Source organism: Microdochium trichocladiopsis, assembly GCF_020744255.1.
Source record: "Microdochium trichocladiopsis strain MPI-CAGE-CH-0230 chromosome Unknown B0I36scaffold_1, whole genome shotgun sequence".
In the NCBI taxonomy this organism is placed as follows: Eukaryota; Fungi; Ascomycota; class Sordariomycetes; order Xylariales; family Microdochiaceae; genus Microdochium; species Microdochium trichocladiopsis.
The window spans coordinates 3,257,329-3,284,033 of NW_025763544.1; the positions used below are offsets into that span (position 1 = coordinate 3,257,329).

General features: G+C 56.7%; 10 protein-coding genes across 10 annotated transcripts; 5 read left to right on the top strand and 5 right to left on the bottom strand.

The window, feature by feature from the left end:
* Positions 1-94: 94 nt before the first annotated feature.
* Positions 95-2,099, top strand: B0I36DRAFT_379543 (uncharacterized protein; the record flags this gene model as incomplete). Its single annotated transcript, XM_046160774.1, has 4 exons — positions 95-197; positions 269-972; positions 1,037-1,393; positions 1,473-2,099. The coding sequence occupies 4 exons, from the start codon at positions 95-97 to the stop codon at positions 2,097-2,099; spliced, it is 1,791 nt and encodes a 596-aa protein (XP_046018662.1).
* A 487-nt stretch (positions 2,100-2,586) lies between these two features.
* Positions 2,587-3,528, top strand: B0I36DRAFT_12992 (uncharacterized protein). The gene has a single exon (XM_046148190.1). The coding sequence runs from the start codon at positions 3,003-3,005 to the stop codon at positions 3,486-3,488; it is 486 nt and encodes a 161-aa protein (XP_046018663.1). The 5' UTR covers positions 2,587-3,002; the 3' UTR covers positions 3,489-3,528.
* Positions 3,529-5,993: 2,465 nt separating this feature from the next.
* On the bottom strand, positions 5,994-7,213 carry B0I36DRAFT_311084 (uncharacterized protein). Its single transcript, XM_046152329.1, has 2 exons — positions 6,886-7,213; positions 5,994-6,822 (listed from the first exon to the last, which is right to left on the bottom strand). Exons 1-2 carry the CDS (start codon positions 7,004-7,006, stop codon positions 6,287-6,289), a joined length of 657 nt encoding a protein of 218 aa, XP_046018664.1. The 5' UTR covers positions 7,007-7,213; the 3' UTR covers positions 5,994-6,286.
* A 593-nt stretch (positions 7,214-7,806) lies between these two features.
* Positions 7,807-8,370, bottom strand: B0I36DRAFT_391468 (uncharacterized protein; the record flags this gene model as incomplete). The annotated part of the gene is made up of 2 exons (XM_046161417.1): positions 7,807-8,160; positions 8,218-8,370. 2 exons carry the CDS (start codon positions 8,368-8,370, stop codon positions 7,807-7,809), a joined length of 507 nt encoding a protein of 168 aa, XP_046018665.1.
* Positions 8,371-9,473: 1,103 nt separating this feature from the next.
* On the top strand, positions 9,474-10,478 carry B0I36DRAFT_13044 (uncharacterized protein). The gene is made up of 2 exons (XM_046148199.1): positions 9,474-10,328; positions 10,378-10,478. Exon 1 carries the CDS (start codon positions 9,597-9,599, stop codon positions 10,125-10,127), a length of 531 nt encoding a protein of 176 aa, XP_046018666.1. The 5' UTR covers positions 9,474-9,596; the 3' UTR covers positions 10,128-10,328; positions 10,378-10,478.
* Positions 10,479-10,976: 498 nt separating this feature from the next.
* On the bottom strand, positions 10,977-11,921 carry B0I36DRAFT_371187 (uncharacterized protein; the record flags this gene model as incomplete). Its single annotated transcript, XM_046159993.1, has 3 exons — positions 10,977-11,058; positions 11,120-11,440; positions 11,890-11,921. The coding sequence occupies 3 exons, from the start codon at positions 11,919-11,921 to the stop codon at positions 10,977-10,979; spliced, it is 435 nt and encodes a 144-aa protein (XP_046018667.1).
* Positions 11,922-13,880: 1,959 nt separating this feature from the next.
* On the bottom strand, positions 13,881-16,158 carry B0I36DRAFT_344326 (ankyrin repeat-containing domain protein; the record flags this gene model as incomplete). The annotated part of the gene is made up of 2 exons (XM_046156251.1): positions 13,881-15,900; positions 15,977-16,158. The coding sequence occupies 2 exons, from the start codon at positions 16,156-16,158 to the stop codon at positions 13,881-13,883; spliced, it is 2,202 nt and encodes a 733-aa protein (XP_046018668.1).
* A 2,586-nt stretch (positions 16,159-18,744) lies between these two features.
* B0I36DRAFT_13066 (uncharacterized protein) lies at positions 18,745-20,068 on the top strand. Its single transcript, XM_046148201.1, has 2 exons — positions 18,745-19,168; positions 19,398-20,068. Exons 1-2 carry the CDS (start codon positions 18,780-18,782, stop codon positions 20,029-20,031), a joined length of 1,023 nt encoding a protein of 340 aa, XP_046018669.1. The 5' UTR covers positions 18,745-18,779; the 3' UTR covers positions 20,032-20,068.
* Positions 20,069-22,310: 2,242 nt separating this feature from the next.
* Positions 22,311-23,766, top strand: B0I36DRAFT_311095 (uncharacterized protein). The gene is made up of 2 exons (XM_046152330.1): positions 22,311-22,937; positions 23,010-23,766. Exons 1-2 carry the CDS (start codon positions 22,500-22,502, stop codon positions 23,538-23,540), a joined length of 969 nt encoding a protein of 322 aa, XP_046018670.1. The 5' UTR covers positions 22,311-22,499; the 3' UTR covers positions 23,541-23,766.
* On the bottom strand, positions 23,767-25,807 carry B0I36DRAFT_281113 (aldose 1-epimerase). The gene is made up of 5 exons (XM_046151484.1): positions 25,442-25,807; positions 25,284-25,383; positions 24,887-25,213; positions 24,285-24,801; positions 23,767-24,153 (listed from the first exon to the last, which is right to left on the bottom strand). The coding sequence occupies exons 1-5, from the start codon at positions 25,538-25,540 to the stop codon at positions 24,066-24,068; spliced, it is 1,131 nt and encodes a 376-aa protein (XP_046018671.1). The 5' UTR covers positions 25,541-25,807; the 3' UTR covers positions 23,767-24,065.
* Positions 25,808-26,705: the final 898 nt, after the last annotated feature.

The following is a 26,705-nucleotide window of genomic DNA, read 5'->3' on the forward strand; positions in this document are numbered from 1 at the left end:
TCACTGTTTGCTCCTACGAGTCGTTCCGCCACCAGTTGGTCAGTTCATACTTACAACATATCTGAACATTCATCCACTCGCTAAGTCTACCAAAATGCCGCCTTCGGATGGCAACCAGCCGAGCCTCCATGTGCGTATCCACGACCAGTGCGGTGCCTGTGGCTTTCTCCTCGACCCAGGAGATCGAATCATTGCACGTAAGTTGCAAAAGACGACAATCCCAAAAGTATTTGCAAACATGACGAGGCTGAGAAAGAAACAATGGCAGTCGAGCGGAACCTCGACTCTGCAAGTTACAGAATCTTCAACGCACAGAGGTTTACGAGCTCCGCATACTGCGAGCAAGACCCCGAAGTGCCGGAACGCCGCTTCTGCCGGTTCCCAGACTGCTACCTCTGCAGAAACCTCGAGTATTGTCGGGATACCGCGACCATTCACGCCGACTGCTTCAACCTGTATCGCAGAGAAGCTGCCGACTTGCACCATCCTATGCATCACTTATGGCTGATCTGCCGTGCGCGATATGCGTGGAAGGAGTACGACTGGCTGCGTCTTGTGCCGGATCTTGCGTCGGAGCTTGTTCTGCACAAAGCTACAAAACTCTTCCAGCTGCATATACTCGAGAAACTTCCGCCAGAGGTGCTGGAAATCATCTGGGACGGGGTGAAGACAGCCCCGTACACTGGTCTACGCCTCTTCTCTGTACTGGAGGCCGTCGAGGGTGTCAGAACAGCTCCAAAAGAAGACCTTTTCGTCGCACTTGACCAGATAAAAAGCTGGAAGCGTGGCCGAGCCACTGAAATCTGTGGCCCTGGCCAGAGCACGACGAACCGTCTGCAGGTCATTATGGACTGGAGAGGGATTAAGGAGATCAGACCTGTACAGCGCGACCCTGCAACATCGATGACGCGGCCGATGCATATCGCTTTCGCTGAAGTCCTCCGGCCACACGAGGTAAAGTTCAGGGTCGAGGTATGTGACGCCCAAGACAACCGTCGGAAAGCCCTGTGCTGACTCCCACGCAACGGGCGAATAGGCCGGGCTCTGCAGGCTCGAGAACAATCCAGGTAATCCCTTGCCCGCCATCTGGGACACTCCCAACCCGCCTGGGAGGGACTCCCCATCACCGGCCATTGCAATGGCAGCCTGCTATCTTCGGACCGTGTCACTCCACGAATGCAGCGGCATCACGTTCTTTGTCAGAGGGGACTCCACTTATGCAATCCACGCCCACACACGAGATGCGCCATGTGCAGACGTGACTCTCGAGCGCATATGTCCCCGCCTTGGACCTTATTTGAATTGGGTCTACCTCCCACTGCCGCCAGCAGACTCAATCAAGACCATAAAGATCACAGAGAGGTCCCGGTGGAAGGCTCAGGGGAGTTACTCGGTAGGTCCAGAGAAGCCGAGGAACGAGACCGCATTCTGCTCTCCTTCGTTGATCGAACTAATTGCTATTATTCTGTTAGTTCACAACTAGTGTTTCCGGGGAAATTTTCATTGGATCGAATATACCAATAGAGGGAGAACCTCTCAAAGGCTGGGAGTTCGAAACGCAGTCACCACGAGTCCTCATCTACCAATCTCCCAGATCCAGACTATCGAGTTCAGAGATCCCACTAGCCACGACCTACCCTGCTCCAACACGGCGGGAACACCCCAAAGCGCCGCCACACGATACTCCTCTGATGACTTTTGCCAACCAGGTACCGAAGCCGGAATCTGATGCTTACTTCTCCTGCGCACCTCTGGCCGGGATCAGCTGGATCCGGGTCTACCAGGATCCTGCCACTAGATGTTGCAGGGGTATACTTGCAGGATATGAGAGCGGCGGGCAGCGAGCTCTTGGCCAGTGCCGCGTGGGATGTGACCCGTACATGCTGTACGAGGGGCCTAAAGGCATATGCTGGGTCGATGCGCCGCCTCTCGAGACCGAACGTGACCCTGAATCTCCTGGAGTCTTTGTCCAGACAGGCACAGCTGGCACCACACACCGCCACGAAAGCGAGCAGGATACTGGATGGGAGTGTCACGCGATGGTTGGGACCGTTGTTTGCTGGTTTACGGATCAACGGGTGTACCTCAGCATCGTTTGAAGTCAAGACTCGCGCCACGATCTTGACAAGGCTGGACTCGAAGACCTACAGCCTCGATGATTGGGAATGATGACATGAAGCCGACCATGAGGCGGACATGGTGGGATATTCTTCCACGGTGTCCAAGAGGCGCTGTGATGTCACGGTTCCTTCGGGTGCTTTCGTTCTTGACTCAACACACCTTTCCATGGAGCACGGAGCAGCGGCCATGTGGACTTGGTACAGAGGGCAACATTACCGGATTCGAGCTCCCTCATTCGACAATATTATCTATTGCCACGCTTGATAGTGAAGGCCCAGGGAGTCCGCATATGGATGCGCAATCGGTACCAGTCAAAGCGAGACGGCAAGGAGTGAGGCCAGAGAGGTGCCCAGCAACTGCGGGTCTTTGGTTTCTGTAAGACTGGCAAAAGGCCCGGCCGTTACAGCTGCAACCTATCGGGCCAAAGCCCAGCGATGCGTTGACCAAATCTAGCCATACCCAGCAAGAATCTTCCGAGCGGTCTGGGCCAAGATGAGCTCATCAGGTGAAACACGACTGGGAGGGAAGTTCTCGCCCGTGCTCAAAGTCTGGTGGGAGTGGCAGGAGGGGTGTATGCTCGTGGCGCTTCTAGAATGTCACGCGCGGCGCGGTGCTTGCGGTACTCGCTATCTTCAGTTGCCAAGGATTCACACTGACGTGCACTCGGCTTGTCGTGGGTTATCCTCGGCGTATGGCAAGCCCACCGGGGAACAAAGACGAGGGCTTCCGGTGAGAGCTTCCAGCGCGAGTGTGCCTTGCGGGTGCATGCGGCGTCACCTCCCAAGGCCAGACCGGGTGGCTGTGTGTAGAGGGGCCGCAGTGACTCTGCCGATCGGTCGAGGAGCCGGTGAGCAGGTGTTTCGCAAGCTTCATCTCAAGTCATGGTGGGTGTTGGATCCACAACTTGTCAGAGAGTGCTCGGAATGGCCACCTTTTCCCACTCGGGATGGCACACGCAGGTCAGCTTGCATGTAGCAGAGGACGTCAGATGGCCCGCGCGTTTCCTGGGCCCAGATACCACCCCTTCATGGCCAGCTCTACCGCGCAGAACGCCGCGCGCTTGTGGAGTTAGGAATGTTGGGCGGACTCGCCGTGCTGCGTCGACAAAGCTGACGAAGCACATGATCCGGCCCCGTGGTGTCTGCAGCACTCTCGACTGCCGGCTGCGCGGAAGGGACCCAGTGCAGCAAAAGATGCCAGGATCGAACAGCATCACCTATCGTCGCTCGCGCAGACGGCCGAGGGGTATTCTCCGTCGCCCACCAGTGGATGGGATAGGCAAGCATAGTGGCGCCATGTATGACAGGGGCCCGCGCTGGGCAGGTGGGTTATCAGACAAGCATCATCACGCCAGTCCCTCGAGCTAGTCTTCAACGAAGCACACGCCCCTAGAGGTGTGCCTTGGCGGTAGTGGTGAGTGTGCCCGGGCTGCAACGAGCACACCACCCGCCCACAGAAGTGTTCCTCGCGACCCCTGGCCCCTTGTTTCCAGACGTTTTCCCTGATCCCGGCACTGGCTCACGTAACGGGGCTCCCGACTATGCGGCCACCACGCCATCTCGCTCCCCAGAGTCGCCCATTTGCCCATCCTGCAGTCGCGCACGCCCCTCCATCACTCTCTCGACAGCCCTCATCGTCATCACAGAGTCCCAACAACAAATCTCACAGGCGGTGAAGAAGTTTCAGGGCACGCTCTTCCACAGCCGTCCAGCCCGCTCCGATGGGCAATCTTGGACCACCCTGCGCGTGTGTGTGGGCCTGTTGGATATGGAATAACCCATTTCTGGCGCCCACTACTACCCGACACCTTCTCGAACACACGACTACAGGGCCGGGACGCGACAGCTTCAAAGAGCAGACCTGGCATGGCAGGACACAAGGATGCTCAAGTCAGCGACGGGAAGCTGGACCCTGCCGTCATGACATGTTGGGCATGTATACCAAGTACCAGTACCATTACATGAAATTACGTGCGGCGCCGGCTCCGAATCTGGCATGGCCACGGTCGTGAGCGTCGAACAACCTGCCAAGTATCTGCTCCTCCCTCCACCTCCCCAGCCCTCGGATGGCCTCAGATCAGGTATCGTCATCCAAAAGTCGACTTCACAAATCTGCTAGCCCGACCCTCTCATGGCTCTCGTGACCAGTTCTCGACTGAGACACGGGTCCCACCCACAACAACGCCGCTTGCCCTGGGTTCGCACATCCCTCATGCACGATAAACACCTGCGTCCGCCCATCCTGCTTTCCGATGCCTCTCGCGTCCGCGTCCGGGCCGTTCGTCGGACCCACACGCGGAAAACAAAGAACCAGGGGGAAAAAAGCGACGGTCTTACTGGCCTACGGACTCGTTCCCGCGCCGCCAGCACATCAGAGTATAATAAAACAAAAAGAAAAGATCCTCGACCTTCGAAATTGGCCGATCACTGCCCCGGAATGACTCCGCGCGTTGAAAGGCCGGGAGGGGAGGGGACAGGGGATAGGGCACGCAGGCCTGTCATTCTCCGTCATCACCGCGCTTGATAGAGCCCCTGCAGCAGACTCATACCGGGCCTTGCGCCGGAGGGAAGAGGGCGAGAAGGAAGATGGCAGCCTCCCTCCATCCGCCGTCGTTCCCTGCAGCGGTCCGCCGTCCGCGCCTCCATGTCCCCACACGAACACAAAAAAATAAACAGCCAGTGCAGTGTGACAGACATGGCCTTCCACTTCATCTTCCGACCTCCATTGGACCAGGGCGCGCAGGCGCGCGGGTGAGAAACCAGCGCCACCGCTATGCCCATTTGGAGGTGGCCTCTCTTCCCTTTGAGCGCGCGCCGCCGGCCGAACGACGACGACGACGACGACTACAAGCAACACGGCCGCACGCCGTCGTCCATGCCAACCCTGGCAGCCACTCGGGCAAGGGCTACTGTGCCTGCCTACCTACCTACCGCTCACCAACTTACCCTAACGTCAAAGCTCCCCATCAAAGATGGGCGTGTGCAACCAACCCCTGACAGGTCATGGCCGTTTCTCCCACACTGACAGGCCGCATCACGAGTAACTCGGATCATGACATAATCCCCCTCCCTCTCCAACACCCCTGGCCGTTACTATTCACGCCGTGCGGTCAAGCGGCTCTCCAGCGAAAAGAAAAACAGAAAAAGGGGAAGGTTTTCCCGAGTGAGACACGCGTGCTGGCCAGCACATTCGTACCTGATCTGATGTACGCTTTAACTCTAGGCAGAGTAGTCCAGTCAAAGCACGTCCCGCTCCAAGATCCGGATCGGCGCTAGAAAGGGCCCGTGGGGGACCCCTTCCCCTCTTGGCAGAGCCCTGGAATAACGCTACTTTCTTTAAAGCCAGGGTGTCAGACATCAGTGGGCTCACGCTAACGTTGGGTTTTTGGCCTTTCTACGCTAGCCCGTCGGGGAGTTGTTGATTAATTAGCGGATCCTGCCAGCCTGCCACAAACTACGTTAACAATGGACGACGGAGACGGGCCGCCTGAGCTGAGGGGGCGTGTAACTCTAGACGTGGGCGTGTGGGCGTCAGTAAGGCGGGTCCTCCCAAGGCGCCTCCTCCCTCCCTTGCTCAAACAATGGACTGGCACCTCTGAACGATGCGCCTGAGGCCGCCTTGCTCGTGAGGTTTCCCACCAGCTTGTTTCTGGTAGGAGTGACGGCGCCATTTGCGGAGCGATACCGAACCCTGCCATATTAGTTCCTGCCACATTCGTGCCGTCGCCGGCCGGGAGTCTGTGCGTTTTCCAGCGTTGTTTGCGGTGGGAAGGGAGCGCGTGTTCGCCCCTCGCCGTTGAGTCGGCCCCAGATGGAGGAGTCACTAGGTGACGCTCATGGCTGTGAGTAAGACCGGATGGAGCCAAACGGGCGGCGCTGGGTTTTGCCCAGTGTGCCTTTCACTTTGTTCATTGTGCGCGTCACGCTTTGAGATGAGCTGGAATGCATGCTGGGATTTCGAAATAGTAAAACATAGAGTACAAAGCTAGCTCCCCCACAACCACAACGCCCTCTCATACTGCCAGAGACTGCCTTTCGTGCGCAAGTCATCTGAACTGCAAGGTGGTGTGATATGTGCATGCATGACTCGAACAAGATCGGGTATATCCAATCGTGTGGTAACTGCAGCTTGTGGGCGCTAAACATGGAGCAGGGCCTGGGGCCGCTCAGAAGCGCGTTCCTCCGCGGGCTCGCACTGACATGTCGCTGGCGTGGGGGGCTTTTGAATCGTGTAGTTCAGGTTGCTGTTGTTCTGCGTCTGGGAATGAGGCCGCCCAAACGGAGGAGTGAGTGCAGAAAAGGGAAGGTGGTGCAAGTTGCAGAGCGGGCTTCGGGAAGCTGGGGTCGAATCTCCAAGGCCTGCATCGGAGGCAAGAGCTCATGCAAGGGGAACCTGTGAGCGACGGGCCTAGCAGAGGCTCTCCGGCTTCGAGATCCAGACATGTCCGTTCGGCGTTACGTAGCTTGGGAGGCCAGGCCATCATGTTGATAACCATTAGGTAGAAGGTGTGTCTTGCCGGCGGTTCTTCAGTCCGTGCTGCTGCTGCTTTTATACATGATGGCATCGAAAGACTTGATGTTTGCTGCCGACTTTTCTTTCTTGTCGTCTTCTGCTTGCTTGACCGACCGCGAGGGGAGGTTGTCGAGGTGAGAGGGTATCTCTTGCGTTTGCTCTGTGACCCATTTGCTGACGGACTCTCTCCTGGGGGACAAAATTTGCGTGTTAGAATACCGGAGGCCTGATGAACAGAGACGTCGTGCTCACCTTGCAGCCTTGTCTTGAGCTTTGTCTGGCATGGTGTCTGCTGTTTGAAGGTGTCGTAATTTGAGTTGTGATTGTGAATCGGCTGGAAGTGGTTGACAGGCGCGTGTCGTGATAAAGTCATTCTCGTGAGATCAAGAAGGAGGTGTCGGGTCCTGTTATATGGACTCGCGTGTCACACACAGAAAGCTGCAGACCAAAGCGTGTGCAGTGACCGGGTCTCTTGTTGCTGGCTTATCCCATCCCTGAGCCATCCAGACTAAGACGATTGCTGGACGCTTCAAGTCAAGGTGTCAATCCGGGAACTTCTGGCAGCATGCACTAGCCCGAGTACACAAAGGCACGCCCGTCAGATAAAAAAACACGCCCGCATGAGTATACCTCAGGTACAATGCCGATTCCCCGAAAGGATACCCCACCCCATGAGTCTGGTACCACAGGACTCCTACATACGCAGCTAAGTAATCATGGGGTAGCGTTAAAAAGGACCTGGGGGTCGATGAATGACGACGAGGCTGCCCCTGGATGCATAGCTTTGTCATGGGTGTCGAGCCGAAGCCCCAGACTGTAAGAGCCGAATCCTCATTTCAATTCTGCATGGGTCTTCTCGAGCGGACGCTGTGCCATCCCGGTCCGTCAGTGTTTGGTGTGATCACGGGGCCAGTTTGATCAACATGGAAGTCAAATTGATGATCGTTCAAGAAGTGTAGGCGGGGCTTGCGATATTCGTGATGAAGTTGCTTTACAGATCCGCCTGAAGCCGCCCTAGGCAGTATGCATCACGGCAAGGTTTCGATGTGCGTTTCCTCGCACGTGGTCTGATGGAACCGACAAAGCCCTGTGTCTTGTTTCTCTGAGTGACGAAAGAGATCACATGTCTCATGATGCCTGTCTGGGTGGCGATTCGCCCATCGCTGGATAGCACTACAGATAGACACCTGGAGGCAGTAGCTCAATTGACCAATCTGCACGGATGCATTTCGCGTTTCTCGCTTTGGTTTCCACACCAGTGGAATTCTCGGAATTCTCCAGGACGGGATGGTATGGCTGGACCTGCAATAGATGTCCGTTGTCCTGGGCCAATGCTTCATCAAAGGCAAGCGACTGCGGGTATAACTGGTTTGAGCGCTTCTGATGCGATCTGGCAAGGAAGCCCGTTTCGTGGCGATGAGACTGATCCCTCACAATCTCGCGGGTACGATGTCCGATTGGGCCACGGCCGAGGCGTTGTGGAGAGCGCTGCAGTGCTCTTGGGGCCACACCCTGGCACGTCATTCCCTAAAGTATGTATGGCAAGTTGTCAAGCTACTGGCGGAAGCGGCTCCGTGATCTGACTTTGTTGAAAACTGCGGTGGCTTGACGGATCACAGTCCGGCCGAGTGCTCGTAATTTGCTTTTTGTGTTCTTGGATACCCCCGACCGCTCATGCAGGCAGGAAGGGTGTTGTCTGTGGCGCCAACCGTGCGTTCGCATCTTTGCAGAGGCCATGTTCGTTTTGTTATGTCCTGAAAAAATTGACCACAGTACTACTCGGGCAAGCCGCGTTGCCTGAGATGTGCACCGCGGCTCGCGCAAGCAATGAATGTTTGGAGCATCACGCATAGCGAGTGGGACAGCCCTTGAGCAAGAAACACCCAGCTATCGACTCGTCCCAGGGTGGATTGCCAGAATAGGAGGTGACCAGCCCAACCCTGCGGTGGACAGACACCATCCAGCACCCCGGGTGCGCATCATGGAACTCCAGGCTTGGTCCCCGGCATGGGCGTGACAGCCCCGAGCCCCGCGATGGCCAGGTGCATCTCTACCCTCCGGCATGTTCCAGATGCTCCCTTGTCTAGCGCAAAAGCGTGGACCCAGACGATCTGCACTACAGAGACGGCGGGCTCCACAAGTGCTTGGCCTGGCAGGCTGATGGGCTCGGGCTTCTCATCCCCATCGAGTTCGCAAAGGTGTGAGTGCCGTGTCGTCCCAGCCTGAGCAGTCGAGCCGGCCTGCTGATGTTGGAGACGTCAACGGCACCACTTGGGATGTGGAGGGAGAGTTGAAACAAACGAACGGTGGTCAGGTCTTTGTGCTGGGGGACAGAAAGTTTCTGGAACATTTCCAGAGTGAGAGGCTCAGGGTGTGGAGGGGGTGTGTGCGGTGTAATCAGGTGTGTTCTGTCTTCTAGTCCCGGAACGGCCAGGGCTTCGCAGCTTGGGCCGGATCGAAGCCTGTCTTGTGACCTCTAGATGGCGACTTGGGCGCTTGCCTTGCCAAAATCCTAGCCTCAGGTGTCACAAGGATCGCCAATGTGGAATGCACCTTGACGGACGCTCCTTCCTCGGGGGCTGGGCGTGTGTGCCTGCCGCACTGGCAGCCGCCTCCAGACTTTGAGCTCCGATGCGCTGGCCAGGGCCAGATCAGACCCCTCGCTCCCAAACTCAACAGCGCTCATTGTTGCCAACACGTCCCGCAACCGCCTCCCCGTCTCTTTCCCTCCCCTTGTAGGCTGTCGGCATAACGCGCTGGCTCTGACGTGGCAGCGCTCTCTCGCCGTCGCCGCCAGGGCTCGCCAGGGTGCCAATGGCTCTACCCCCCTTGTGACTGGCCTTTGTTTGTGCCATCCACGGAGCAATGCGGCGCGTTGTCTCGACAAGCCACGCCGCCTCAGGCCTTCATCGCCGCCGCGACCCTTCCCTCCACCTGTCTATTCGCACGGCCCCTCGGGGAAAATGCCGCCTCGTTCCTACAACCCCAGTGGCTACTCGAGCATCATCGTGACCTTTTTGACACCGCCCGCCCGCCAGTGCGCGGCGGCGACAGCCCAAGGATTATTGGTGCTTGCAGGGTTCAAAGGATTTCATACTTCCGATGGCGTATCTCGTCCCGGGGGGTACCGCCTCATATCAATGCATGAAAATAATTGTGCACTTCCGCAGCGGGACCAGACTGCCAACGCCCTCACAATCCCGATCTGGATATCCGCAGAAGATCGCCTCGGCGACGATGCTGCGGAGTCCCTGTCTGCCATCTACCTCGGACAGTATCATCATTCCCATTCCTCCAGGGCTGGTCCGCGCGTTAGGCGGCTAATCCTTGAAGAGCCGTGTATACATCCGTGGCTTTATATAGTACCCAACAAAGGCCAAGCACACCGTGGCCAGTCATGCTGGGGCCACAAACATGGCGTCCGCGAGCTTGTCGGGAGAGATAGCCTTAGAGGTGCGAAAAACTCATGTGCGATTTTGGCATGCACAGCGTGACATTTGTCTCCGTGCCAAAGGTCCCGATTGTACATGGCGATCGCTATCAGGTCCCGAAATGGAGTAGCGAGCTCGCACAGCATCTCCAGCTTTGTGGCTCTGCATGGCTTGGCAGGAAAAACCACCGTCACGACGGGACAAAAGTGCGCGAACAACCACCTAAGCAAAGAACCGAGAGAAGAAGACAGCTAAGTAGCCATTGTTAGTATCGCCCACTCGCCACTGCTTCTGCTCCCCTGACATGTAGCAGCTGAAACTCGGCTCGGGCCCAACAGGAATTGTTCGCTGGAACGACTGCATTTGCCCGATCCCCAGCACAGTCATCTGTGAACAGTTTACTTCCAGAAGCGTCTTTTATGGACTGCCACACGCACTACGTGATGTAGTTCTGGTGTCGACTGGTCTGAGCGCCAGTCATTCGTTCCAGCCCTTGTAGACACACCAGTATAGATTATGGTATGAAATGGCTCGTGAATGACAAAGGCAAAGAATCATGGTTTCATCACCACGCAACTTGAGGCATAATTATAATGGGTATCCGGCGGTGTATATTACAAGCTAATTAACAATGCTGTAGATCACCAGAATTTCGGGAGAGTTCCACACCCCAACCCCAAAAATCATGGTTCAGGAGGAAACAAGAAGATCCGTACGTGCTCCCAATCTAGGTCTCTTCGAGAGAAGACCAAAATTTCACATCCAGTGATTGTACAAATTCATGATTATGTCGTGTCATGTCGTCATTATTGATCTGTGAGCGCTTGCAGATCATTGTCGTGGCTAACTAGCCAGGAGTAGTATGCGTGAGTAGCTTCGTGGCTCCATTAACGAGATTTTCCCATCTCAGACTTAGACGTGAGAAGTGCCGGCAGTGCGACCAGAGTAGCTGCCAAAGTACCAGTTGTGGAGGAGGTTGAAGAAGAGGAAGAAGCTGGAACCAATTTGTCAGCATTGCGCAGGAAAGTGAGCCACACGAGAATGAATGAACTTACAAAGCAATGAAGCTGAAGGCCTCCGCGGCATGGAGCAGGGCACTGTTGCTGTAGGTCCAGTCGCTGGCTGTGAAGGCGACGGCCACAATCCAGAGGTGGGAGAAGATGATGTTGAAGAGCAGGCCAAAGTGGACGGGGAGGAAGAAGGCGGCGAGGTAGAAAACCACGGTCAGGACGGCAATGGTGAGCTCGTAGATGACGTGCGAGCCCTGGTTGTTGTTGAGGGAGACAAGGTAGGCGAGGATGCCCATGACAATGACCGACGAGACCCAGACGACGAGGTTGAGGCCGGTGGTGATGGGGTCCATGCGGCGGGTGCCGCTGGTGCGGGTGGTGGTGGTGCTGTGGTGAGGACCCATTTTGACTGGCGGTTACTCTCGTGTAAGTGAGAAAGGGTTGGTGAGAGATGGAGTGTCTGCTCGGGAGTGTGGAAAAGTCGGATGGTCTTGTTGCTTTCTGTTGCGATGATGGCACTTTCAAAAGAGGTCTGTCGAGGAAAGCGAAACGAGGAGACTTATATGGCTGAGGTGCTGGGTGTCTTGGGCAGCGTTGGTGGTACGTGAGCTATGATGTCGTCGAGCCTGTGTCAATGTGCTAGGATCGCCAAGCCGGGCAGGATCCATCAAATGCTCCAGCCGACGTAGCCGGGAAGGGGGACGAGTCTTGATGCAGGCAGGCTAGGATGCCGGCACTTGGCTCAGTCACAGTCGCACTAGCGCAGTATCGTCCCATGCCATGATCAAGAAAATGTGCAGTCCGTCGCAACACACGGCTCGAGCTCTCGTTGGGCTGTTGTCATCATGTCGCGATGGGCCTAGGCCTCGCGACAGTCGGTGACGCGAAGGATGACGGGGCGATCGGCATGGGGGGTGTTCTGTGACGGGTCGTGCTTTTCTTGGAGGGCGCATGACCAAGCAGACAAACGGCTGTCGATCCGGAGCAGCGCTGCCGGCCGACGCGGACATGCAATCCATGGAGCGCGGATCGCGGAGCTGTCTGTGCCAGATGACGGTGTCTGCAGTGCTGAGCTCGCTCTCCCAAAGCTCCAGCCATAGCTGGCGTCAGATGGTGCAAGCCACACCTCATGTCGTGGCAGCCCCGGCAGTCACGAGCCTACGCGCTGTGACGTCACCCGCACCCCCCGGCCCACCTCGCGCCCGGCACTGACAGCCGTGCCCTGCATCCTTCCCGTGTTAGTCCACCTGGGCAGCTTCCAGAGTCCAGAACAAAGCAGGGCGTCGAGTCTTGCACGACACACAACTCCATCAAACCTCGAGTGGTCCCTCATCAGCCATCGGAGCAGAACCTCCAGACGCACCGCGTCCATGTGCATTCCCTGTCTTGCCCAGGTGGTCGAATGCAATTCCAAACATGCAGTGAGAATTCAGACTGCCTCGGTCCGCATACGAAACAGCCTTTCCGTCGCATCCGTTGACCTGACAAGTTTCGCAACCAGAGGTCAGCACCATCCCAGGCATCGCTCCCGACAACGCTAGCAAAAGTATTATGGGCTGCGCGCCTGCAATATCCGTGACAAGCCGCCAGCGTGGCCTAGTGCAATCATGGCGGCCAGTGTGGAGGTGGAGCGAGGCTTCCCGAAGACCCTAGCCACAAGGACCAAAACGTCCGCCGCCAAGTTCTAGGTGACGGATGCGTTGCTGCCCTTGACCGAGAGCAAGCTCCGAGTCCAAGCGGGATGTGACGCTGGCACTTGTCGTGCTCAAATGTCTGGACGCCTTATGTCATCCACTTGCTCTCTCTCTCTCTCTTCTCTCTCTCCCCCTGACGGCCCTCGATTAGGATCTGGCAGCTCGCACGAAAAGCAGGTTTTGAGAGCCAGGCACGGCATATCCCGGCCCAGGACTGGCCTGTCAGGGTCCAAGGGTCCCCACCCACTCGAGCTTGCCTGCCAGCTGATCGCGATGCACTTCTCCTTCAAGACAAGCTCGCATCATCATGTGTCGCTCTAGCATGCCAGAACAGCTCACAGGCAAGATCAAGCTGCTTTGAAACGCATGGCGGGTCTGATCCCGACAAGTTTCTTACCACTTTGCATGAGGCCTCCCTTTCAGCCTTCCTAGGGAACCTTCCTGTGCACAATGACATCAAAAAAGGGCACAGTCCCTCAGCCCATTCGAGCACACCACAAGTTTGAGGTCCCAAGAGTATGGTGCGACAACACCATTATCTTCACTGTTCCGTTCACCGGCTTCAAAATTTACACGAATGCCCACTTCGCGACACTACTTGCTCGATGCAGATATATTGCTTCGACATCCCGCATGCGGTCGGCTGAGTGTGGAGGACTATCGCTCCTCCACTGTTGGATCACCTGGGCATTAAAGTACTTAGCGTACTCACGGAACACTGACTAAGGCTGCTAAAAGACTTTGGAACCGCCCCTTTGAACAGCTCTTCATTTAGTCGCCTATCGTATGTAAACCTTTTGGGCACCGTGCAGCAAACTGCATTGGCACGAACTTGAATTCTCATGCTTGTCATTTCGCTCGGGCTAGGTGTCATTTCCAATCGGGGGTCTTGCACTTTTCATGCACACGGCATCTGATCACAACTCAGATTCAGGCAAACAGGTCTTTGCAAAGGGCCTATTGTGGGCTGGTGAATTTGACTAAAATTCAAAGCAAGAATCCAAAGCGCTTCATGGGTATCATTCGTCCGTCTTCCTTTCTTAAAGCAGATACACACCACGCAGCCCACAAGAGCCACGGTACTTGTCCTCCGTTACCAACCCAAATATTGCTCAACTCGTCGAAACCGTTGGAACGCCAAACGTCCACTCATCGAAGATGCTAGGGCTTTGCTTCGGTTCGGACTTCAGAGCCTGGCCTCCACACAGCAGCTTGCGACACGCCTCGTACGAGCCCATCGCAGCCTCACTCACTCTCCACATACTGTCAACCACATCGAGGGCACTCTGCCCTTCCGAGTTGCGCACATAGGGATTCGCGCCAAGTTTGAGCAGAGCATCCACTGCGACTTTCTGTCCGTGGCGTGCGGCGACAAGCAGGGCCGTCTCGCCTCGACGGTTGCGTCTCTCCATCTCAGCACCGGCGCCAACGAGGCCGTTGATAATGCCACGCACTTCGACGTTCTCTGCCTTGGTCTTGCCATCGGAAAGTTGCACCACAAACGTCATCAGTGGTGTGTCACCCGCAACGTTGTGATGATTGATATCGACTTTGGCGTCGATCAGCGCCTCCAAATGCGTTATCCGTGGCATTGGCTCGGGGTTCGGTTGGTCAATGGTGGGCTCATCGTGCTTGCGCTTCTGCCCCCTGCTCACATGATCTATCATTGGTGTGACGCCAAGGATGACTTCCGCCAATGCATGAAAGCCATTGCGGCCCTCGAGATCCTCCATCGTCGGGTCCGCACGGCTGGAGTCCGTAGCCGTAGCGGCGTAGATGATCTTCAAAAGCTTCGTTTGAGCGATGATTCTCGAATCTGATTCGATTGTGGGTGGGCCATCGGAGGATGAAGCTGTCAATCTCCGCGCAGCGATGACACGGCGTATGGATCGAGCAGCATGGAGACTTGGTCCAGAGGGGAGTGCTCGCAGAGGCATTCGTCCAAAGGCGTCGCGCACATTCAGGACTTTCGGATTGAGTCCCAGAGCACAACCTTGGAGCCGCTGAAATTCAACATTGTGCTCGCGCATGATGTGGAACACATTCCTCCCAAAAACATCCCGGCCGAGAATGTCGAAATGCGACTGCTTGAGGATGTGGATCAGGTTCTCCAGTTGCGATCCTGGCAAGAACCAGGAAGGATGAAGCATGTGCAGGAACGTCTGGCGGGCGGTGTTGGCGGCACTTAACACCTGGTCTTTGCCAGTCAATGCTTCGGCCACAACGCTCAGCAACTGAGAGTGGCAATGTTCAAGACTGGCTAACAGGTGCAGCGCCGAGTGGCCGAACTCGTCCCGTGCGGCAGTGTTGATATCGCGCAGAGCCCATACAGCTTGGGCGTCAGGGGCAAGAACGATCCGTGCAGAAGGCATACTCTGGAAGTGATTGAAAAGCTGCTCAGAGACTGCGCACCAACAGTTTCCATTGTCATGAGCTTCCGAAGTTTTGTCGCAGGTCTTGTCACCCTCGAAGCTGAACCCGTGCCCAATATTGATAAAATCACCCGCGACTGCATAGCCGGCCCTGGATTGATCGAGCAACAAAGGCATGTCGGCGCTAGGGAATGCTTGGTGGCCAGGCGGAGAAGCACGTAAAGGCGACGACAGCGAAGGACTGGAAGTTGCGGACCTGGGGGCCGTGAACCTCCTTGAGAGTTTCCAGAGATCGGCTGCATCCGACGGTGAGGCGCCTTTGACCGTGAGCCGTTCCAGGAAACTGCTTGCCATACTGGACACAGTCACATCCGACAGTGCTGAGTTCCTCCGAGGCAGCTGCGGCCACTCTATTGGACCACTGTAGGCGAATGTCGCAGACTGCAAGGATGTTTGCCATCCGTTGGGAGAAGACAGCGAATAAGGCGACGATGACCATCGGTTATTGTCTGGGTTGGGGCTCACTCCACTCATTGGTGCATCGACGTTCAGAGCTAGAGCATTCCCCTCCAGATTGGATGTGTCGAGTTGCATGGCTCCAGCAGCAGTAAGAGATCCGGCGGCAGGCTGCCGAAAGACTGGACGGGTGCTGTTTTCGAGTGCTTTGATTTGCTGTTTCGACTCTGCTTTGGACTTCGGTCGAAGCCACCGGGGATCGTTCCCCAGGCACTTGTGTAACACCTTGTTCGCCGCATCCTTCCTGTACAATGTGTGTTCCAGTTAGCGTTCAGCGCTCAGTGCGGGAGAGACGGTTCTCGTGGGGAGCAGACACTCACTGCGGAGCCCAGTGGCGATCCCGGATCGCCTCCAGCATGATGTCCATCTTGTTCTCCGTGTAGACATACATGCGGACGAGCTGGCGACCACGGCTATCATTCCAGTCTCGCGGCCTGCCACCCCTCGAGGCGCCAGAGTGCGGGGAACCCGCTGCCACGCCGGGACTAAACGCTGGTGACATGGTTGCAAGTTGACATTGGCAAGAGGAAGAGGTGCATGTAGACCGACACCCAGCCCATGAGGCTGCACCATGGTCGCGCGGGAGGAGGGAGCACGTTATGTATGCCGCCTCCGCGCGACATGGCGGGCAGGCAAGGTCTGGCAGAGAGTGCGGCCAGCACTTGAGAGCCAGGCAAGGCGAGGCGAGGCAAGCAAGGCTCGGGGCTGGAAGTGCGTCTCGTGTGGTTGCGGGAGGGGGTGGGAGGGATGAGGGTGTGGCAGGACAACGCTTCTGGCCCTGTTCAAGCCGGGCGTGCCTGCCCACCTGGGTCGAGATGCTGACAGACCCCACACATCTCTGGGTCTCACTGCCTCGGCGGCCTGGGGCGAACAGATGAGAAGGAACATTGTGACTGCAGGGGCCTCTCCTCTGCGTTTCGACCCGCCCTCAGCTCGCACTCTCCACCAAGGAGACAGCACCCACGCAGTGGACGACCTGAAGAAACCTTGGAGGGCCGTCTCCGTGGCCTCCGGTCCTGTTGTCAGACCCCCGCGAGACTGATCGGCCAGGGGTCGTGCCTTGCACCCTACAATACTATGGTAGGTAAGGTATTGTCTGCAAGCCCCACGGCGCCGGTCCCGAGTTATGGGCTCACCTGACAGGCTGGGCGGGCGTTTTGGTGGCTCCACCTGTGCGGTAGCCGCCGCCACGCGCACACCACCAGCATCCAGTCACGCACTCCTCCAGCTGAAGCTTAAGGTTCCAGCGCTGGCCACGATCAACCTGTATCATCGTGGGTGGTGCTGCAATCTTCGCTCGCAGAGCACATCTCGAGCTCGCACTTGGCCTTTGTCTGAAGAGTCGCCAACTGCCTCATGTCTCCTCGTTGGAACGACAGCCACGCTGTCCATCGAATACCTCCCAGAGAGCTTGTGGAGGGGAAATCCCTTGCCAGATCAGGCCATTCTCCCCGTCTCTGGCCCCCAAAAATAGCACATTTCGATCGGCCCCCTGCGCGTCGCCCCTCCGCTGACAACCAGGATATACTCTCTCAAGCCTGCAGAATGTCACTCTGGGCTGGGAGCTACCTGCTATTCTCAAAGTTATCAGGGACGAAAACATGACATGGATGCTATCCCTGCAGCCCAAGTTTCCTTTGCGTCGACATGTTTGACGGTCGTGCAAGAGCTGTAAGCCAATGCACACCTCTGGCTGCCCTGCCACCCACAGTCGACCTACACAGCCTCACAGGCAATGGAACACGGGCAAAGACGTCCGTCAATACAGTCAGTATGGGCATATGGACAAACTGGGCTTGGGTGCATCGTTCCTCCAGAGAAACCTCCGCGAGATGCCCTGTAACTCCGAGCCCACACGGCCCGTAGGGTGGCGCCGATGCTCGCCAGGGGATTTGGCCAAGAGCTACTTTACAGACCAGACCTGTTACGTGCACACAGCCGCACATCCCGCTCTAGCGGCGTCTGTGAGTGTGGGAATAGCAAGCTAGCCGTACGTCACAAGCGTCAGTCCTGCTGCCACAAAGAAGCTCGTTAGCCGCCATACTACGTATCCACCAGTAGGTGCGTTCGGGCTAGACCAACTGACGATGAAAGTCATTGCTCGAGGCAGCCACGCAGCACAACTAAACAAGTCTTCTGGTGGGCACAAGCGTTGTTGCCAAATAGATGGAGCACGAGATGCCACTAACGCCCTCGAAACCGACCCGACAATGCGAACATGACGCTTTTTCGCACGATGAGGACAGCGTGCTTCGGCGATGAAGTGGGGCAGGGCAACAAGAACGGGCTGGCATGGGAGTACCAGAGCGAGAGTTGGGCGAGCCGAACGTGGAGTCCACTACGTCTGTAGTCAGGCGGCGGCGGCATGGAGACGACCTGGCCAGTCTCGTACATGTTTGCAGCTCTGGGTCTACGCATTCCGTGGCAGCCTGACGACTTGTTGATGCAGCATCGCTGGTACCTTGCAGAACTGCTTGACGCAATCTCCCTGCAGAAATGAGGGGACTCGTTTTGCTCTCCGGGCCAGCAGAATGGGCCGGAGCAGTGCGGTGGGTGCTGCCGGTACGGAACATGTATGCAAACAGTGGCCGCACGTCAAATGAGCTGAGCCAGGCCCAGTCCTGGCGGAGATTGACACCCAGTCACGCTGGTGTGGTTCTCCATGAGCAGCCCGCAACACAATTGCACAGAGTGCCCAAACAACATAAACCAGCAAAGTCGACAAGCTCCCTGGTCAGGACAGGCACACTTGATGCAATCAGGAACAAGGCACGATCTGCTGCGCGCCGATGTCATGCGCAAGCCAGTCCTGCACTCGCCAGGCTCGTTGGTCCTTGGTCGACTACGGGGATCGGTCCTGGATGGGCAGTGCCGGGTTTGTCTCAAGCATAGGACTTTGGGCAAACCCGCAAAGGAGTCATTCCGCACCCGGCGCCGCTGCGCAGATGGGTGCGCCAAGGGATTCGGTGAGAACAGGTTGAGCGTCACAACTTGAGGTGCTAGGGTGGCCGATCGCGCTCTTTGTTTCTTTGGCTCGAGATTGTCCGTGCAAGGTTGCCGCACAGCTGTGCTGTAAGTCTGGCGTGCAAGTATTCCTACCGCAAGTGGATCCTCGCCGGAGACATGGTGGGTCCCAGTATTTTCCACTTCCACAGCAGCACCACTTACACACATGACACGAAACAGATTCCTGTATTGCGTCTGGTGTTCGGTGTGGTCTATGTGGCTGGCCGCGGTAGCAATGAGATTCCCACAGAAGAAGGCGTTTCGAGGCATTATAAGGACGATGGGCTCTCCAGTCCTCTCCCACAATGCCCTCGTGCACTCTTCCTGAAGCTTGAATCACACATCTTGGACCATCACCACCTCAAATCAAACCCCACAGAACAGAACACCAGTCACCAGGTCACATTGCACCAGGCATCCCATCTTACCTTGCAAAGGCACCGTCCCATCTTCGTCATGGCGAGCAAAGGGCACCAGTCTTCGTCGTCGAAGAACCATTACTCAAGGTTAGTCGAGCCTCGACCTATATGTCGTAGTGTCTAGTGCCATTCTCCACAGCTTCAGAGGTCCCTGGCTGGCCTGGCTACGGGCAGAAAGCTGGGTCGCCACCAAAAAGGGAATCAATCCCCTTAGCTTCCTCCAACTAGTGCACAATGGCATTGTCTCCATATTTTAACGTCGATCGCGGCCCGCATGCTTTGGCAACCAAGACTAACACCGCCCGGGCATTTACAGTTCCTCATCCTCGACGGCTCGACCTGAGAACTCCCATGGGTACGACGACGATGACCACCACCACCGCCGCCACCACCGCTCCTCTCGTGAGCATGGCAGCCATGACCGTCACCACGACCAACATCGCATCCCAGATGCAGGCCACTCGTCGTCGTCTTCCTCATCCGCCTCTTCGAGGCCATCATACACATACAACATGAATCACTTCATGAAGAGCCGCGACCCGCTGCAGGACTTGTTGGTGACCGGCCGAAGCACGCGAAAAGACAATGCGAAGGGAAGCATTGCTGAGTTTGATGGGAATTGGTCGCGAGCGCCTACCAGCAGCGGCCACCACCGCGACGACGCTGCTCGGAACGACCACAGCCATCACAGAAGCAGCCGCGACGGCGGGCGCAGCAGTGATTACCACCACCACCACCGCCAGGACTATCATGATGAGCCGCGCCGCCGAGACAACCAAAGCAGTCGAGGTTATGACCCTTACGGCAGCGGCCGTAGCACAGATCTCTACTACTCCTACTTCAACGGCGGTGGGAGTGGTAGTGGTAGTGGAGAAAGCAACAGCACCAGCGGCGGCGGCTCTCGTCGCAGGCGCAGCAGCCACGGGCGCCGTTGGGACGAGCATAGCTAGGATGGTGACGCGATGCAGCGCCCAAGCTTTGGTTCCTCTGCACCTTTGCTCACTTTTCGTCGGAGCTTGATTGGTTATCGCCAGCACTGGGTGGCAGTGGCAGTGCAGCTATCATTTTCGTCGTTTTTTCCGCTTTGTTTCTTGTCCCCTTCAAGCGTGCGTTCAAGATTCCCCCCACGCCACGCCACGCTTCGGCGTCGCGTGCCCGCTTTCCTAAGGTCTAGCTTCTCAGGCTCTGCTGGTCGCCCCACCAAGCCCCACCAAGCCCCATGTACAATAGAGATCTCACCAATAGTTTGCAAGTTTTGAGGTTCCCGAGTCTTTCCTGTTTCTCTCTGTTTTTGCTTGTAACGCAGATAGACTTTGGGATTATTTTGTTCATATTCTTCCATAGACGTTGGGAATACCATGCAAACTGCAAGCTGCAAGCTCTTAATTCAGATTGTTCCACAACTGTAGAAGTGTTCTAGTTTGGGCAATCCACCGTTCTGCTCTGCTTTGCTGCGCGTGCGTGAGGCTTTTCTCGGCAATCTATGTTTCCTTGTACCCCCAGCCAGGAGCCAAGACTGGGATTCTAGTCAGCGCCAGTCGGGAGACTTTGTTACCGGTGATTAGATGACAAGGGACGCGTTAGGCATCACTGTGGCTGCGACTGGCCAGCGAGCCATCGAGATGCATGGCTTCCGGGCACCATCCGCCGAACGTGGTGACTGATCTTTCCGACTGCTGCCTGATCTGGTGGAATCATGGCGTCAAGGAACGCCTGGTGCGTATGCAGTTCGGGCGACGCTGATGCTGGCTAGTCTCTAATTTTTTCTTTTTGTCTTTTGGAGGCCATGCAGAACCCAACAGGATGCCTTTGGCAGTGGCTGGTCTGCTTCTGTGGCGTCAAGGCACAGCCGCCTGTGTGGTGGTGGGTGGTGGGTGGTGGGAGATGGTCCGCAGCGCACCACCGTACCTGCAGGTACCCAGATCGGCTCGGTACTAGAATCTCTCGGTCCTATCTAGGCAATTCGAGAATCCCAGTGACATTCAAGTGTCCTTTGGCAACTTTTTGGATGTTTCGGTGAGCAGCGCACGGTCACGTTTGTCGGCAGGAAATGCCCCGCGCGACTTTGGTTGCAACATGCTCCGTTGTCCTGAGTGGACGAATCAAAGGACGGTGGCGAGAAGGTTAACATACTTGGCTAGGCGAGACAGCAAGTGATCAAGTGCTCTATTCGACGACACTGCCTCTCAGAGGCTTGCATCGCATGAGCAAGCAGGTGGGTGAGGTGTAGTGTTCCCAAACGGGCACAAATCGGGGTCCGTCAAGGTCTTTGCGAGTCCTTTGCCGAGTCCTTGGAGGGGTACTGCTAGGCTCTTGTCTCCACCCTGCGACAGCTCAGTGCCTGCATCCTGGCGCAGATGCGCAGATGGATGGCGCCCAGGCCCGCATAAGATCGCAAAGCCAACTCCCCTTGCAAGAGTGCAGCATACGACTCCTTGATGTAAGACACCAGGGGGGTCGGCGGAGCAGTTGGGAATGGTCGGCGCCGGTGCCGGCTGGGTCGTCGTGTGACGAACCGGTCGCCGCCTTGAAGATGGGTTGATCCTTGTCCGTGCCTCATGTTCGGGCTCAAGTACACCTAGCCAGGCGTTTGCATTTGCTGCGGACTGGTTTGATGATTATGGCGCAGTCGTAAAGATGCGAGATGGTGGAATTGGACAGGTTGTGGGGGACCACGCAGCATCCCGTTGCGCTGGTCCGCCGTGGGAGGCAGAAGAAAACTGCCCCGGGAGGCAGTCTGAGCGGGTAGATCGTCATCGCGGTCGACTCCGGCGTCGTCCCAAGAATCTGAAGCGGCACTGCACGGACTCGAGGTATTGCACTTTTGCCACCGAGACAACAAGTTCCCGTTGAGCTGATGAGACTTTGACACAGGAAACCGGGAACCGAAGAGGCCGTGCAGACGACGTCCTACGATGGTATGGAACGGCAGTGGCTGCCAACAAAAAGCATGATCTTCTGTGTTTGTCACGATCCTTGCCATGCCCGTTGTCCTCAGCGGTTCCCGTTCGCGATCTGCCTGGGTATCCGCCCAGAGGAATGAGGAGAGCTTTGGGGTCAAGGCCGCCGCCCGGCTGCCTCCCGCAACTGCCTGTTGGGGCAAGTGGGGAGCCCACTTGGTGCGATCTAGCTTCGGCAGGCGCGACACTGCCTGTGCCAATCAGTACCTGCACCTGCCCACGCGCCCCTGGATCTGAACATCGCGCTCTTGAGAGCTCCCGGCAGATGACGTACCCCGCGGGGACCGACGGCGCGTGGGCATCGTGGAAGCAATCTGGCTTCAACTACACTCTTCTCCTTCCCATAGATCCATTTTACCAAGTGCGCTGTGCATTCCTACAAGGACTCGTCGACTGCCAAACACCGGATTGTCTGCCAAATCTCCAGGGCTGCCGAAACAACCATCCGCACCAGCTGAATGCGCAGCACGGTCACCTTCGCCAGACTCCTCCCCCGCATCCTCACCACCACTGCGCTCTTGACCACGGCCACGCCGCACAGCCTCGCGCCACAACACTTCCTCAGCACAAAGCACAGCATGACTCACTCCACGACGTCATTCACCCTCGAGCAGAGGAAGATCAGCGACAACTCCTTCGCTATCCTCAAGGACCTCGTGCAAACAGAGCAGGCTCCGAGGTCGGCGGCACATCAGGCAGCAGCTGCCGCAACCAAGGACGTCAAGCAGGCCAACGCCAAGGACGCTGTCGACGACGGCTATCTGTTTCAGTTCTGGCGCGACTTGTTTAGCGCTGCTGAGCAGGCTCCCAGCAGCGACCACCCGGCGCTGGACAAACTGGTGTTGTTTGTAAGGGAGCTGTCGTTACAGGGTGATGTCGAGATCAAGGTCTGGGAAGTGGGTCACTACTTTTTTTTTCTTCTCAACTTGAGCACGAGTGAAATGCAAAAGCTGACCGAATGGTCATAGAAACGCATCTGGAAAGACCTGCCCGTCCTAGGCGCCGCATTGAGAGAAAAGCTGGACGGCCCCGCGCAGGCAAGGAATCGTGACGAGCAAGATGCCGTCAATGCCGCATGGGTCAAGTTCCATGCCTTTGCTGCCAGGCTCATGGCGGCTAACGTCATCGACCTCACAACACAGGCTCTGTGGATGCTGCGTGATGGGCTTGAGGAGCAGCTGACAGCTGGGAGCAAGGAGGCCAACCGCGAGGTACTCACGGCGACGGTGTGGATAGAGTACGCGGGGCCGCTGTTGTTTGAAAAGATATTGTGGAGTCCAAACCCAACTCTCGGCGATGACGACAAGAGGCTGCTTCGTGCCGGTCCTTTGTACAAGGGCGGTCCTGGCCTGAGTTCAGATCGGTGGTTGTTCTGGAAGACGCGGCTCGATGAGGTCGCTGACAAGAAGGAGGTTACAGACGAGGCAAAGGACGCGGCTGTTCGGGTGGCGAGATTAATGGAAGTCTGGGCGGAGACTCGGATGCAGATACCGCAGTGATAAATCGTCAGCGATCAAAGTCGCAGCATATCAAGGACTCTCTGCAATTGGCTTATATCATTGTTGTGGCTGGCATTTCAACAAGGGAAATGCTAAGGGCCGCCTGCTGGCGATATCTCTGGCTCTGTCACTCAACACAGTGTAGCCCCAGACGGTGATGACGGTCGTTGAACCAAGTATTTGAGCTCCCAGTTATAAATGCATGGCCAGGACGTCTCATCGCTTGGAGCAACTTGTCATCGTGGCCCGTGCAAGTTTACGTCGTTCATTGGATGACTTTTGGGCGTTCTCACAGCAAAAACGTAACACGTCGAGGATTGACTCAACCAATGTTGGCGCCAAGTAGACCTGCGTCCATATATACAGGTGGAGAGTGTCTAGCGGGAGAAGAGTCACAGATACCAGCCTCGTAGCTTTCCACCGGCTGGTCTTGATAAGGATCCGAATCATTTCCCCTCGACTGAATATTGAGACACTCTTCAGGTCTCCGCGTCTGTCCTTCTCGCAATTTTCCGACTGATTGGTCTAAGCACGGCTGAACTTCCACGAGCTCGTCCAGGTGTACTTCTCGCCAGGACCAGTGAGCTGGGCCTCCTTGCGTCCCCACTCAGGGCTATTTGGACAGAGAGCATCGTTAGCAAAGGAAGCACCAGAGCGTGGGGAGAATAAATATCGGCTGGGGTAACTCAAAGGCAAAAAGTAAAACAAAACAAAAAAGACAAAAAGCCACGAGGCGAGACGTACTGGTTGATACCATCGACATAGTCATGAGCCTCGATGGCAACGCAGGAGCTGCGAGTGACGTTGGTCCGGCCGATGGCGGGGATGCCCTGGGTGCTCTTGAGGACGTTGTCCCCGCCGAACCAGTTGCACGAGTAGACCTGGGCGCCGACCTGGTCCGTCTTGAGCTCGGCCTTGATGCCGCTGAAGCCGCTGGCCAGGGTGATGACGACGGCATCCTTGGGCGCCTTGTCGATCAGCCAGTAGCCGTTGTAGCCCTCGCAGGCGCCGCCGGCGCCGCAGTTGCCCGGGAACTCTGGGCTGCCGCTCGAGTGGCCGATCTGGATGCCGCGCTTGCTCGCAAAGTCGTTGATGCTTCCGGGCGCGGCGGTGGCGATCTCGCCGGTCGGCACGGCGTCGTCGCCGGCCACGAGGTAGCGGCTCGAGTAGGGCATGTACAGGGTGTGGTTCCAGACCTTGTCCGTGTAGGGGTTCTTGTAGGCGTCGAGGTTGAAGTAGGTGTGCTGGGTGAGCATGAGGGCTGTGAAAGAAGAGTTGGTTTTAGTTGGGTGGAAACAAACTTATACGAATGTGTGTGTGTGCTGAAGAAGCTAAAGACTACTTACGGGTCTTGGCCTCGGGAGACTTGGCACTCATCTCAATCTTCCACGTGCTGTCCTTGACACTGTACTTGACCTCGGCCTTGACGTCGCCAATCATGCCGAGAGACGAGTTGGAGGCGTCGAGGATGGCAAAGGTGATGGAGTCCTTGGTGTGCTCCTTGATGTTCCAGGTGCGGAACGACCAGTTGTTGGTACCGCTGTGGAGGGTGTTGTTGCCATCGTTCTTCTCAGTGTAGAACGTCTTGGGCCCGATCGTGTACTTGGCGTTGCCGATGCGGTTCACATAGCGACCGGGAATGGCGTTGTACACGGGGTGGGAAGGGTCAACAGCTGTAAGCGAGTCCTCGTGTTAGCTAGCGAATGCTTTGCTCGGTGCGCGTGGAGAGCTGCAACAGCATACGGTAGTAGTTGGCATCATCGTAGCCGAGAACCACATCGACATCCTTGCCAAACTTGTCCTTCACGAACAAGTTGGTCAAGGTGGCTCCATAGGGGATGAACTAGATTGTTGTCAGTCCATTGTCGAAATACTCTCGGGGAGCTTCAATCATTTCTCACCTGGGCCTTGATACCAGCAGCCTCAATGGTGTACTTCTTGCCCTGGGCAACGGCCGAGGCAACAGAGGCCAACAGGCACGAGATCGTCGAGGCCTTCATGTTTTTGAAGTGAGAGACACTCTTGGTAATGATTGACTCTAGTCCTCAGGCGTGGCCAAGCACAATCCGAGAAGCAGGGCCACTTCTTGGGTTGCAACGGCCGGCTTTATATGAAGCGGGCAGCTTACTGATTGCCTTTAACCTCCATCTCGTCCAGGACTTCGGCTCCGCAGCTGTCAGCTCACGCCATCACTCAACCTACTGAACTTTTGCTGACCACGGGGAACTTCATCTAAACATTCTGCAGGCACAGGGCCCGGACAGACGTGCTGATTGGCCGCCCCCTCTCCTTGGCAACCCGCAACACCTTCTCACTCACCGGCTCATTGCTACGGAACGAAGCGACCCGCTAAGCACGATCCCTGCAGATCCACACAACCATAATGCCATTAAAGTGAGCGAGGTGGTGAGGCGGTGGAAGGGCCCTGACATGTTCTGCTTCCCCAGGCTCGCCGCCCCGGGGGGGCCACGCCACTGGCCCGCAGCCAGGGGTTCCCCGCCCCGGAAGCAGCGGTACTTGGCCAGAACCGGCTCAGGGGCCATGGAAACAAAACGGCCAAACAGACGAGCCTGGTGATATTATATGTTTCCTGTATACAGATTGGGAATGATTGACCAATCGGTCCTTGCGGGGATCCCTGAGTCGTAGGGAGCTTGGCACCATCGCGGGCAGGGGTCCAAACGTCAGCAACCTGCTCGTACAGGCATGAGCGATGCAGGTCTTGCTGAAGAATTGGCCCGGGAGCTGGCGATGACTGAGCAAAATTCAGAGTCACATTGAGGCTTTTGCTCCCACAGCTCAGCTTCCGGATGTGCGGACGGCAGAGCCGTCAGGAAAACAGGGCATCAGCTGAAAGTGCCGGCAAGGCGTGCCGTAGGATTGCGGCTAAACAAAACCCACGGGGTTCCGAGGCAGGACCTCGAATCACTGCATCGTCTTCGGCTGGGGTTACCAGAGCTGGGAGCGGGCTTGGGCTGCTTTGGTAGAGACACGAGAGGAATCAAACCCCGTGGTGACCCAACCCATTATTGCTTCTTCCTGGGCACAGACTGCTGTACCACACTACACTATATAGAGTTGCGCTCCTCCATTTAAAATCAGCGCCAGAATCTCATCGAAGCTTATCTCAACCTACAGGTTTTCTATTTCCCACACACAGCCCCT